This window comes from Equus caballus, chromosome 20 (assembly GCF_041296265.1).
Source record: "Equus caballus isolate H_3958 breed thoroughbred chromosome 20, TB-T2T, whole genome shotgun sequence".
In the NCBI taxonomy this organism is placed as follows: domain Eukaryota; kingdom Metazoa; phylum Chordata; class Mammalia; order Perissodactyla; family Equidae; genus Equus; species Equus caballus.
Genome location: NC_091703.1, coordinates 31,670,551 through 31,683,992, shown reverse-complemented (window position 1 = coordinate 31,683,992; position 13,442 = coordinate 31,670,551). Strand labels below are relative to the sequence as shown.

At 48.2% G+C, this 13,442-nt stretch overlaps 1 protein-coding gene across 2 annotated transcripts; it reads right to left on the bottom strand.

Annotated features, from left to right (window-relative positions):
* Window positions 1-6,080: 6,080 nt before the first annotated feature.
* Window positions 6,081-9,692, bottom strand: LOC100051657 (7-51 putative nonclassical MHC class I antigen). 2 transcript variants are annotated; one of them, XM_070245078.1, is made up of 7 exons: window positions 9,560-9,692; window positions 8,947-9,216; window positions 8,434-8,709; window positions 7,547-7,822; window positions 7,314-7,418; window positions 6,840-6,865; window positions 6,081-6,495 (listed from the first exon to the last, which is right to left on the bottom strand). In XM_070245078.1, the coding sequence occupies exons 1-7, from the start codon at window positions 9,636-9,638 to the stop codon at window positions 6,424-6,426; spliced, it is 1,104 nt and encodes a 367-aa protein (XP_070101179.1). In that variant the 5' UTR covers window positions 9,639-9,692; the 3' UTR covers window positions 6,081-6,423. The 2 variants fall into 2 exon arrangements, with proteins under 2 accessions (XP_070101179.1, XP_070101181.1); XM_070245080.1 differs by lacking the exon at window positions 6,840-6,865.
* Between the last annotated feature and the right edge of the window lie 3,750 nt (window positions 9,693-13,442).

Here is a 13,442-nt window from a genome sequence, read left to right as displayed (position 1 = left end):
CAAGGTGAGCAGACAAAACCCAGTTTGGAACATCATCTTTCTGATCAAGTAAAAACAGATCAGCTCAATGAGCTGAATTGCATGCAGTTTTCCTAGCAGTGATGGAAGAATTGAACAATGATAAAAGCCCTTAATGTTTGATTTTTACAAACTCATAGACAGTAGTCAACAGCCAGGCCATATGGTTAGGCAAAGGGCAAGGGAAACCTGGTCTATTAAAGGAACGCCCATATGGAGCACAGTCCTATGGAAATCACTATGGGAATTTGAGGGGTGTGTAAAGTACGACATGTTGATGCCCATCACAAGAAGCCCCTCCTGGGTTGGGAAGAGACTTGAATCAATGCGCGGATAACACATTGTTCCCCTTGATGTGGCTACCTGGATCCATGACATAAGTAGACATTGAGGGGCTGCAGCAAAGCAGAGATGGGCTGAGTCTAGACATATTCCCACTTGCATCCTCTGAAGAAAAATACCAAAAAGAACTGTTCTGTCTGCCAACCAGAGAAAATAGATGGCTATGTGGCAGATTGCCTGGTGGGAATGTCTCGAACATAGCTGGCAAATCAGACTGATGCTGGTGGCCCAGGGGGCTACAAATGGGTCTTGACAGGAGTAGATATTGACCCTGGATTGGGCTTTGCTTATCCAATTGGAGATATAAATGCTCAGAGCGCTATAAAAGAACCAGAACAGAAGACAGTGCACCAATTTGCACTGCTGGGTCACATTTCTTCAGGCCAAAGAACACACTTTACAGCCCATAAAGTCCAACAATGGGCAGAGAGACATCCTCCTCAGAGGAATAGTGTGATAGAGAATTTGAATGCACAATTGGGACACTGGTTGTCTAAAATGGGGTGGTGGGGGATACAGAGGCACAAAAGGCTGGCTTACACATCTTCACAGGTGTCTGCTCACACTCAACATGAGTGGGGCTAAAGGCATGTCCCTACTAGAAAGTTTCCTCTCTTTTTCCTGGAAGATCTGGGGAGGAGGGGTAGAGGAAGATGCTGGTATTGATGAGGATTATTTTAGGCTGGTTACTTTTAAAACTGCAGATGAGAAGGGGGCTGGTTACTTTTAATAAAAGCAGCTCTGAGGAGCTGAGTTTGCTTGCCCTTTGTTGGGAAACATTTACATTTGTAATGGAAATCACCATCTGTAAAGATGCCTCCCTCTCTGTGTCAGGAAGAAGGGGGATGACCTTATCTCTAGAAACTCTTAATCAATGCCAAAGGCAAGAACTTAAGTCGTTTTCTGTCTGGCAACTTCATGTAACTGACCTCCCCCCCCCCCCACCTCCCGCCCCCAACATCCTTCTTTGTCTTTAGCTGAAGATAATATTTAAGTGGGTGGCTTCTGCCATTTACTTAATCCGGTTTGATTCTTATCTAAAAGTTATAGGACCACCCAATAACCAGACCCCACCTGCCCTGATACCATTTTAACAACTCTTTTTACATATTCTTTCCTTTGTCTTGTAAAGAGAAAACTGACATACCTATGCCTTAAATTTAGCCCTACCCTCAACTCATGTTTGCAGCAATGGCAGCAGCAGCAGTGGCAGCAACTCTGACTGCCCATGGGTCCTGTCTCCATGCTATTCCACACTATTCTCTAAATAAACGAGCACTACTGCCAGATCTTGAGAGTCCAAGAAATCTTTCTTTCGACTCCTCAGCTCACCAACCCCGTGTTAGTATGACTCCACAATTCTTCCAAAATGTGGAGGAAGGTGGTATGACTATATCCACCTCGACTCTCTTCCTGCCTGATGCAGTGGTCTTGATGTGGGGTTGTGAGCCGAGGAGTCAAAAGAAAGATTTCTTAGACTCTTAAGATCTGGCAGTAGTGCTCTTTTATTTACAGAATAGTATAGAATAGCATGGGGACAGGGCCCATGGGCAGTCAGAGATGCTGCTGGCATGTTGCTGCTGCTGCTTCTGCTGCAAAGTTGGGTAGAGAATAAGGCTAAATTTAAGGCATAGGTATGTGAGTTATTTCTTTACAAGACAAAGAACATGTAAAAAAGTTGAAATGGTGTCAGTGCCCCTAGGGTCCAGCCATTTGGCAGTCCCACAAATTTTAGATAAGAATCAAACCGGATTGAGTAAATGGCAGAAGTCACCGCTTGAATTTTATCCTCAGCTAAAGATAAAGGAGGATTTGTGGGGGGGGCGGGGGAGGCGGTCAGTTACATGAGGTTGCCAGGCAGTAAACAACTTAAGTTCTTCCCTCTGGCATTAAGAGTTTCTAGAGATAAGGCCATCCTCCTTCTTCCTGGCACAGAGAGGGAGGCATCTTTACAGATAGAGGTTTCCCTTAGAAATGTAAATGTTTCCCAACAAAGGGGCAAGCAAATTCCACTCCCCTGAGCCTGCTTCTCATCTATAGTTTTAAAATTAAGCAGCCTAAAAATCCTCATCAGTCTCAGGTCAGGGATGCTCACAAGTGCCAGAAACAGGAATGATTCCTACGCAAGAAACTGTAACTATATTTTTAAACCCCTGTGTCAGAATTCCTAAGGACCTGAAGGGGTAGAGAGTACCTTCACCCCATCTGGCAAAATCGGGGCTGACAGTGAATGCAGGTATATTGCCTAGTGGTCAGTTAGTCCACTGGCTCTGTACCCATGTGACCCTCTCCTCTATGAAAGGGAGCGCACTGAGGAGGAGGGGCTGCTACACTAGTATTGCTGCCTGCGTCTAGACCAGCACCGCAGCCAAACCTAATGTCCCTTCCAAAGGTGGAAAAGTTAGGTATAAATGGAGAGAAGGAAAAATAGCAGCTGAAGGTAAAGCAATGAATAAATGGGTTCTGTAACCAGAAAAACACAATATTACATGAACACCTCAAAAGAGGCATGAGCAACAGATGATATTGTCTCTTAGCTCAATTATCCAGATGCCTGAAAAGGTGTAGCCATATATTGCTGAGACTATTTCTGCTTCTGGAACCTGACAAGATCAAATGGAAGCCTGCAAGCCTGAGTGACCTCACCCTGGGAGACATTCTCATACAAGAGGATGATGGACTGGACTAATTGTTCATGACTGAATGGGAACCAGTAATTTGCCAGCATCTTCTAACTGTTATGCTCCTTTTGCTATAAGCCATCTGTGGTCAAAGACCAGAGAGTAGCCTGTAGTATAAACAAAAAAATATTTAGTCTTTGTCCCTGGTTCCTGGCAAAGAGCTCCTAAAACCCTTGGAATCTCCTGAGTGATGAGTGAGTGTCATATGCTAATGAGATGTCTGAGGAGTCCCAGATAGCTTCAGGATGAGGGCTGGTCACTAGAAAGACCCCAGTGATGAGGGCTGAGCACCAGCAGTGCTGTGGGGCTTCTTAAAAAATACTCAGACCTCTCCCCAGACCCACCATCTCAGAATATTAGGCACAAGACCAAGGAACTGCTTAATTAATAAGCCCTACAGGTAAGGGTGATGCCCAGCTATCAGGGAATCCTGATCTGCATTCCTTTTTTTTTGGTGAGGAAGATTGTTCCTGAGCTAATGTCTCTGCCAATCTGCCTGTCTTCCTGTATTTTATATGTGGGATACTCCCACAGCATGGTTTGATGAGCAGTGAGTAGGCCCAGGTCTGGCATCCAAACCCACCAAGGACAGGCCACTGAAGTAGACCATGCAAATGTAACTACTGTGACACTGGACCAGCCCCTCTGGTCTACATTCTTGCTACTAAATGTGTGACCTGAATACCACATCAGTACCAACCTTGTTATAAATAGAGACTTTCATGCTCTATTCAAGATTGTCTGAATCTTACTGAGATGTCCAGGGGATTCCTGTGCACAGGAAAGTTTGGGACTCTCTGGTCTCCATGCCTTCTAGACATGGAACCAGAAGCATGCAGTCTGCCCTGGGTATGTAGTCTGATCAGAACCCTTAGCACTGGGGGGTCCAGGGTTCAGTCCTTGTTCCTTTCTCTTCTATAGCCATCACTCCCTTGGTAACCCCATCTGTTCTCAAGGCTTTAGATATCATTTACATTGTATCACCTCCCAAATCTATTTATCCAGCCCGGACATTTCTCCTAATCTCCAGATTCATCTGTCCAACTGCCAATCTGCTATCTCACTTGCATTTCTAATAGACATCTCAGCTCCACCATCTCTTAAAGTGAATGCCTATAAATATGCTCCTTCCAGAATCTTTCCCATCTTTGCTGACAGCAACTCCATCTCTCTCCCCGCACAGTCCAAAATTTGGGGTGTCCTCCTTGACTCTTCTTTCTCATTCCCAGATTAATCTACTAGGAAATGCTGCAAAGTCCATGTTCAGAATGTATCCAGATCCAGTCGGTTCCCACTCTTTCCACTGATCACAGCAGTGGAAGCCGTGGCCTCCTCCAGCCTGGAACCCTGCCCTGGTTCCTGCTGCTTCCCTAGGGCCTCCCTCGCCCTTTGCCTCCCAGTTCTGCTCTCAGCACAGCAGCCACAGTGATGCTTTTAAAGGAGAAGTCATACCACGTCCCTCTCCTGCTCCAAACTGTCATGTAACTCCCCATCTCACTCAGAGCAAAGGCAAAACCCTTCTGACATCCTCCAGGTCTACACGGTCTGGCTACACCTCTGTCTCATCTCGATTGCTCTCTGCTCCAGCCACAGTGGCCTCCTTGTTCTTTCCAGGACACACAGACACCTGCCTGCCTTAGCACATCTGCACTGGAGGTTCCCCTGCCTGGAAACAACTTCCCCCAGACACCCTCGTGGGTAATTCCTCATGTCCTTCACATCCTTCCTCAAAGTCGCCTTCCCAGTCTGCCTCCCACTGACCCCCCAAATTAAAACAGCTATCGTCCCTGTCCCCACACCCACCCTCTGGATCTCCTTCCCCACTGCATTTTTTTCCGTAGCGCTTACCACCTTCTAACATAAAATGGTCCTTATTCACTACGCTTATTGTATATAGCATGTCTCTTCCCACTACAACATATGCTCCACAAGGCCAGCAATTTTTCTGTTTTTACTTCAATGACGTTACCCAGGTACAAAAATAGCATATTATAAATCTAGCACACAACCAGTATCAGGTGAATGAGTGTTCAGTGTACAGCATCTCCCTTTTCTAGACACGGCATCTTCAATAATTTAACCTGAGGCCAAATGTTGTTTTGTGGCAGCTCCAGCACAATGTCCACTCATCCTGACATCAACGCCACCTGTACTTTTCTCACAAGTGCTGCTCTCCCCTTCCCCTCCCTCCATCTCTCCCTCCCACAACAACTCTCCTGCACACCCCAGCACACAATTACATTTCTCTCTTCAGAAAACAATGATCCTTCACTTGAGTCCTATTGTACAACCAAGTATGAACCTAGACTCTGCTTTATACATTGTGCGTTCAGACTGGAGCCAGCACTGGGGGAACCAGCGCTAAGGGCGGGGAGGGAAAGCAGGCCGCAGAGGAGAATTCCAACAGGAACTTGCCTAGGATGGGAAATTATAGGGTCCCTCTTCCCACAGAATCTGGCTCCTTTGAGAAGGTTGGGGAAAGGTGGAAATGACAATCAAGCCCTAGAAGAAGGACAGAGCTGGACGAGTTTGAAAATTCATCTCTGGACAGTACAGATGCCCGTGTGCAGGGCCACCTGGCCTTCTGGGGACAATGACAGACCAAATGACTCCTGCTGCTGTCAGAGATGGGGGACACCCAGAGGAGAATGACCAGAACTTATACAGAAGAACAAGAACAGGCACAATCCGCTACAGAAACAAAGGAACAACAAATAAACACCCAAAAAGGGGGCTGAGGCCTGGACCCAAGCCTGAGCCCAGGCTGACCCAGCCACATGAAGCCCGCCCTGCACTTGGTCCTGGAGACACAAGGCCCAGGTGATGTCCAAATCCCTGTGCTCACAGGTCCTGGTGGGACAAGGTTCTCCTGAAAGGACAAGGACAAAGAAGCAGAGAAGATGTCCCCACCAAGGAGTCACCATGTCAAAGGCCACAATGCACTGAACATCGACTGGGCATAGGCCTCAGTCTTATGCTCAGCTCCTCACAGCCTTCTCCTGTCGCCACCTGCAACAGACTCAGCACAGTGAACAGGCAGATTCTGGAAGGTTCTCAGAGCCTCCATTTATTTCCCCTCTCAAATTTTAGGAATTTTCTTCTTTAATTAACCCATCAATCCCTCATGGCAAGAATCTGAAAAAACAAGTTCATATCCAGATGTTTATTCTCAATAAGGAAGGAAGAAGCTGCAGCTCAGGGCAACATGAAGTAAAGACAGGGATGGAGCCAGCCCCACGTCTGCTGGAACAGGAAAGTCAATCAGGGGACAGAACACAGGTCAGTGTGGGAGGGGGTCACGGCAGAGACTAGTCTTCCTATTTCCTCATATTATGCTAATAGGAACACAGACACCCTCAGATGCCCTTTGCAGAAGCAGAAGTCAGAGATTCCTTAAGTCACAATGAGGGTGGGACAGGAACAAATCTTGCATCACTCTGTCCCCCACAGGCAGCTGTTTCAAGATATAGAAGAAAATAATTATGAACAATTTGTCACTGACTGTAATTAGTGACATTCTGAACAGCCCACCACATGCTCAGAATGTCCCAATCAAAGAGTCTCCATAACCTAGTTCAGGCCCCTCCACCCCAGCATCTCCCCACTTCAGGCCTCCAGAATCTCATCTGCCTTGAGAGACACATCAGAACCCTGGGCACTGTCACTGCCTGGGATAGAACAAAACAGGATGGGGTCAGAGCCCACAGGAGATGAGACTAAAGGAGGAACTCTAGGGTGGGTGAGCTCCCCCATGGGCTCCCGTCTACACTATCAAAGGGTCTCAGGCAGCACACTCACTCCACGGTAGCTCTCTCCTTTTCCATCTGTGGGAAGAAAACATCCTGTGAGAAACCAGGAAGGGAGCAGGGCCATGAGGTCCTAAAGGAACCCCCTAGTCCTGGAGCCCAGAGAAGTTCCCAGAACTGTGATTACAGACCCAGGGCAGGATCAGGAAACATGACGATAGCACATGTGTGGAGACTGGACCACCCACCCTCGTGACCTGTGACTTGTGACTTCCCCTCACCATCTCCTCTGTCCTGTGACTGCTGGGAATCAGGTCCCCATCACCAGGCTCATCAAGGTGATAAATTTATCCTTCATTCTCACAAGTGCTTTACTAAAGAGTAAGTGTTAGCAAACAGGGTCCCAGACTAGGAAAGCACATGTGCCTGTGGATGGGACTTTCCATTAACCAGGCAGGACAAACTTCTACCTGGGCTTGAAACACCCTAGTGGGACAAGACATGTCAGACCACACCCCTCTCCTACCTGAGTGCTTCTTCCTCCAGATCACAACTCCAGCCACCACAGCTCCAAGGAGAACCAGGCCAGCAATGATGCAAATGATGGAGATGATGGACTGAGGAGGCGGCTCTGGGAAGGGAAGGGAAGGGAAGGTGAGGGCCCTGCCCCCAGGCCTCAGCCCTGACCCTGCTGAAGGTCTCCAGAAGGGCTCCTGATTTCCCTGACAAGAGGCTCTGAGCCCACGGCTCCCTCCTTACCCCATCTCAGGGTGACAGGCTCAGGCAGCCCCTCGTGCTGCACATGGCACGTGTATCTCTGCTCCTCCCCAGAAGGCACCACCACAGCAGCCCACTTCTGGAAGGTTCCGTCCCCTGCAGGCCTGGTCTCCACAAACTCCGTGTCCTGGGTCAGGTCCTCCCCACCACGCTGCCAGGTGAGGGTGATCTCCGCAGGGTAGAAGCCCAAGGCCCAGCACTTCAGGGTGACCTCATGGTCGGAGATGCGGTGGTGGGTCACGTGTGTCTTTGGGGCTTCTGGGGAGGAAGATTCAGAAAATTCACACTTTTAGTTACCTCCATGGGCCATCAAAGCAGCACTCATGTGACCATCCTGAGAACGGACAGGACAATTGGTTTGGAAGGAGGAAGAACAAAACCCAGTGAGCAGCCAGGACTTGGGTATCTGGGATAATCTCCTATCCCCTGGAAAGTTCTAGAATCCACGTGAATGTGCAGGGTAGGAGACTCCAGGTCTCCAAAGAAGAGAACACAGACTTCTGCTCCTGACCTGGGTGGAAGGTGAATGACTCAGAAAAACCGGAGTCAAAGTCGCAAAGATGTTCTCAGGTAGGGAACAAGGCCTTGAGAGAGAGAGTCATGGTTCACAAGGTGGCTGCCAGGGTCAAAGGGAACCACCGACGGTGATTTCAGGCATGGTCTCACCTCCTCTTCCTGCAGAAACTGGATTCCTTCACTGTCCTTTAGGCAAGGCCGTGCTCTCTGGGTAAGTGTTTAGTACAGAACATGAAAACCTGGGTGGATTCCTTTCTTTTGTGAGGAAGGATATTCTGACACCGATCCCATTTCCCCTCTTTGTAGGAAACCAGCTTGGAGGGGAGATCAGGAGGCCCCGCGGCCCCTCGTACCCGCGCGCTGCAGCGTCTCCTTCCCGTAATCCAGGTATCTGAGGAGCCACTCCATGCACTCCCCATCCAGGTAGTTCCTCCAGCGCTCCTCCACTCCGGCCGCCTCCAACTTGCGCCGGGAGATCTGAGCCGCCGTGTCCGCCGCGGTCCAGGAGCGCAGGTCCTCGTTCAGGGCGAGGTAATCGGCGCCGTCGTAGGCGTACTGACTGTACCCGCGGAGGAGGCGCCCGTGTGGCCCCACGTCGCAACCATACATAACCTGGATGGTGTGAGACCCTGACCCCGCCCCGAGGTCAGCCCAGACCACTCGGCCCCGCCCCCGCTCCGTCCCCCGCAGCGATTAAACCTAAACTGAAAATGAACCCCGGAAAAGTCCCCGCCGGCTCTTCCCGGGTCGGGGGTCGGGCGGGTCCCGCAGCCTCGGGGTGAGTCTCGGACCCGGAGACTCGGGGAGACCCCGGCCCGTCCGTGGGGATGGGGGTCGGGACCTGGACCCGGGCCCGCGTCGCTCACCGGCCTCGCTCTGGTTGTAGTAGCCGCGCAGGTTGTTCAGGTTCACTCGGAAAGCCTGTGCGGCTTCCTTGGCGGTACGCGTCTGCTCTTCCCAATACTGCGGCCCCTCCTGCTTCGCCCACGGCGCCCGCGGCTCCATCCTCGGACTCGCGGCGTCGCTGTCGAACCGCACGAACTGCGTGTCGTCCACGTAGCCGACGGCGATGAAGCGGGGCTCCCCGCGGCCGGGCCGGGACACGCCGGTGCTGAAATACCTCATGGAGTGGGAGCCTGGGGGCGGGGAGGGGCTGAGACCCGGCCGACCCTCCTCCCGGCGCGGGTCCCGGGTCCGAGGGTGATGGGGCCGGGAGGGGGAGGGGGCTATGGTGTCGTGAGACGGAAAAGGGGCAGCGGCCGGAGAAGCGCGGGAGACCCGAGTAGGTGAGAGGAGAGGGCAGGAGACTGGGGAGGGAAGGAGAGGGGCCAGGACGCGGCGGGGCCCAGGTGGGCGCGTTGGGCGGGTCTGGGGCTGGGTCCGCGGAGATGCGCCTTTCCCGGGGGTCCTGCGCCCCCGCGGCGCGGTCCCCTCGCTCCACCCCCCGCAGAGGCCGTTTCCTCCCGACCCGGCACTCACCTGCCCAGGTCTCGGTCAGGGTCAGGGCCCCCGAGAGCAGCAGGAGGAGGAAGGCTGGAGGCTCCATGACCCACATCATCGCGGTTTGGGGAGAATCTGAGTTCCCCACAGTGGTGGCAACTTTATAACCCGGAGCAGCGGAGACGCTGATTGGCTTCTCTAGAAACCGCACACCCAATGGGAGTGAGAACTGGGCTCGCGTCATGACTCTCCAGGCGGGAGGACCCGACACAGGTTGTGAGAGGGAGAAGTCAAACTCAAGGAGACGGGGACTCCCCAACACTGAGCTCCGCCCCAGACTCCGCCCTCGGGCCTGAGACCCTGAGAGCCACGTCTGGGGACCTGGGACTTTGTCCTGACCCCTCTCCTCCTGCACCGAGAGCTCTTTGTCACACCGTCTCCCTGAGTCCTGGCCCAGGGGCTGAGTCAGCGATTCTCAGCACTTTGGTTTCAGGATATCCACACAGTCTTCAAATTAGCGAGGACCCCAAGGATAATTTGTTTATGTTGGTTGTATCTATCAATATTTACCACGCTAGGAATAAACATTTTTCAATACTTTTATTAATTTCTTTAGAATAACATTCTTAAGCCCTTGCAAGTTAACAGAAATGTGTTTTATGAAAAATAACTATTTCCCAAAATAGACAAGGTAATGAGAAGAGTGGATCTTTTTACATTTTACATTTTTGCAAGTCTCTTTCTTGTCTGTCTCATTAGAAGACCACTGGATCTTCATATTTGCTCTGCATTTAATCTGTTATTTTGTTTGAAGTATATGAAAAAAAGTGCAGCCTCACACAACTGTGTAGGAGTAGTATCTTATTTGCTTTTTAAAAACTTTTTATTAAGATTATGATAGTTTACAACCTTGTGAAATTTCATTTGTACATTGTTAGTCATGTTGTAGATGCACCACTTGACCCTTGTGCCCTCCCCCCACCCCCCCTTTCCCCTGGTAACCACCAATCAATTCTATTTGTCTCTATGTTTAACTTCCACCTATGAGTGGAGTCATACAGAGTTCGTCTTTCTCTGTCTGGCTTATTTCACTTAACATAATGCCCTCAAGGTCCATCCATGTTGCTGTGAATGGGACGATTTTATCCTTTTTCATGGCTGAGTAGTATTCCATTGTATATATATACCATATCTTCTTTATCCAGTCATCAATTGGTGGGCATTTAGGTTGCTTCCACATCTTGGCTATTGTAAATAATGCTGCAATGAACATAAGGGTTCATGGGACTTTTGGAATAGCTGATTTCAAGTTCTGTGGGTAGATACCCAGTAGTGGGATGGCTGGGTCATAAGGTATTTCTATTTTTAATTTTTTGAGAAATCTAGGAGTAGTATTTTTAATAACTTGTTCAGATAATTGTGAATATTCCACTCTGATACTAAAATAAAACTACACAAGTGGTAGTTTCTCAATGGTAATTTGCAAAGTGGAACCTGAAACAGTATCATTGAATGTTTCCTATTCTGTTACATTAAAATCCCCAGGGCTATTTTACATATTGAATGGCTCTTATTCTAATGTATGATTTAAAGTAATGCATTGTTTCACTAGTTATATAGATCTCTTATTGACACATTTAGCTACAAAATATCAAAATATCACATTTCTTAATATGACCACAGATCTCAACGGGAAAGTCTGTCAGTACTGGGAAGCTGTCAAGCTTACTTGATGGCTACAAGTTTTCCGAAATTCTGGTTTTCTCTTGAGAGCTTCCTTTTTATCAAGGCAATAAGTACTGTCAGTGGATTTTCTTGAAGGGAGAAGCTCACATTCATTTTGAAAAAGTGTATGACAAATAATCAAGTCTAATCGTAGTTTCTGTCATTCATTCTTTCAAGTAAAGGGGTATTCCATAGAAAAGAGGCTAGCTGAGTTCACTCAAATTATTCTCCTTGGGACATAGTATGTTGGAATGTGGCAGATAGGCTTCATGTGTACTTCCCACATCATCATATAAGATGTTTTTAAAATGTAGATTTAAGGATAATGATTTGGTAAAGATAATTTTTACTGCTTCAGGGCATTTTAAAGTGAAAGTGTTTTGTTTTTTCTGCAAGTAAGAGGTGGTGGAGGTAACTACTGTTGCAGTTTGGCACCATGGCCTCCGTTCGTACTAAGTTTTACCTCAGCAAATGTCAACATAGTGAGAAGGCAGATGATGTCTAGTAACAATAGGAAGAGTTTTGACTCATGGATCCATGAAAGGATCTCAGGGACTGCAAATGTTCCACAGAGCACACTTGGAGAACTGCTGTTCTAAATAAACCGGGGAGAGTCTCCCAATGGGTCTCCACCTTTGCCTCCCCTTCATTTCCCAGAATCCCTCTCCCTGAGTTGGACTCCCCACCTCCCAAAATTTAGCTTAGAGCATTGCTCCCATTCTCTGCTAGAAGAGAACTCACCCCCTAGAAGTTTGATGCCAGAATGTGTCCTCAGTCTGGGAAGTGAGGTGGAGGGACAGGTGTTTCCCTTTGGAACTAGGAACAGTTTGTGCCTGAAGGCACCAGACCCACTGATGACCTATGTTGGTTTCGCTGTATATCAGCTTACGATGTATTCATATTTCAGACAGAAATCTGACATATCTCTAAGAGACATTATATTGGGCCTTTCCTTTTACATGGGTCTCATGCATCTGACTTGAGGCCTACAAAGTATGAAGAGCAGTACCGTCCAATAGAATGTCCTGTGATGAGGGAATTGTTCTCTATCTACACTGTCTCATATGGAAGTCAGAAGCAACATGTGGCTATTGAGCACTTGAAGTATGGCCGCTGTGCTGAGCAGTTGAAATTTTAGTTTTATTTGCTTTAATTTAAATAACCATATATGGCTAGTAGCTGCCATATTGGACAGTGCATATCTAGAATGTTCTTAGTTTTCAGTCTCCTCCCCCAACAGAGATACTGTGTGACTCAGAGGTTGATGTATATTAAAATTATCTTCATGTGGAGGTCATGGATTTGTCCATGTGGGTCTTAGACATATCCTTAAAATACAGCAAGCCCAAGAAGTTGAATTAATTTGTATTTTAAAAATAGAGCATATAGACATTAACCAAAATATGATTTATCAAATCCATGTTGTAAGTATTCAAAGATGCCCGTCACTGGAGCTCATCCTTATGTATACTACATTGGGACTCTTGGTGGTGTTTTCATTAACCTGGTAAATAAGCAGGCACGTATGTTTTCACTTAGCCCCAGAGAAAAGATTTATTGAACACAACGTGTATGGACTCCCTTGCAGGCCCTGTACATAATTGGAAAATTATAGAGCAGAAGATGTCAACCTTAGAATGCCACCACCTTAGAATTCTTCACCTATTGCTCCTTCCCATACTTTCCCCCAAAGTTCAAACAGTTCCATTTCCCTTCACCCTTGGACCGCTCTCCTAGAGGGAAATATACATTAAGTTTTTACAGTTGTGGAATAGAGAATTCTCTAAGCATGACCCAAAGATGAAAAACATAAAACTTCTCTGTGTGAACCACACACTCACAACATACAAACACATGCCCATAATCAAATACAAGTAAAAGATTTTAACAGACAAAGGGGTAATAACATGCCTCAATGTTATTCAGCCAAAGACCACCAGGAGCACATCTGTGGGCAGACAAGTTGGGTTTATTACCTGTTGCTGTGAGGGAGAACACACAGCATCAGGGACCAGAGGGCATCTCAGTGTGAAGGAGTTAGACCCTGTATAGGATTTGGGCTTTGGTTGGGTGATTTGGGGGAGGGTCTATAGAAACAGAGGCTCACTCCAGGTTGGGTGTTGTCTGGAAGTGGGGCCAATTCTGTGATTGGGCATCTCAATAAATCTTATCTGTTGACAGGGCCGACTAGAGCAAG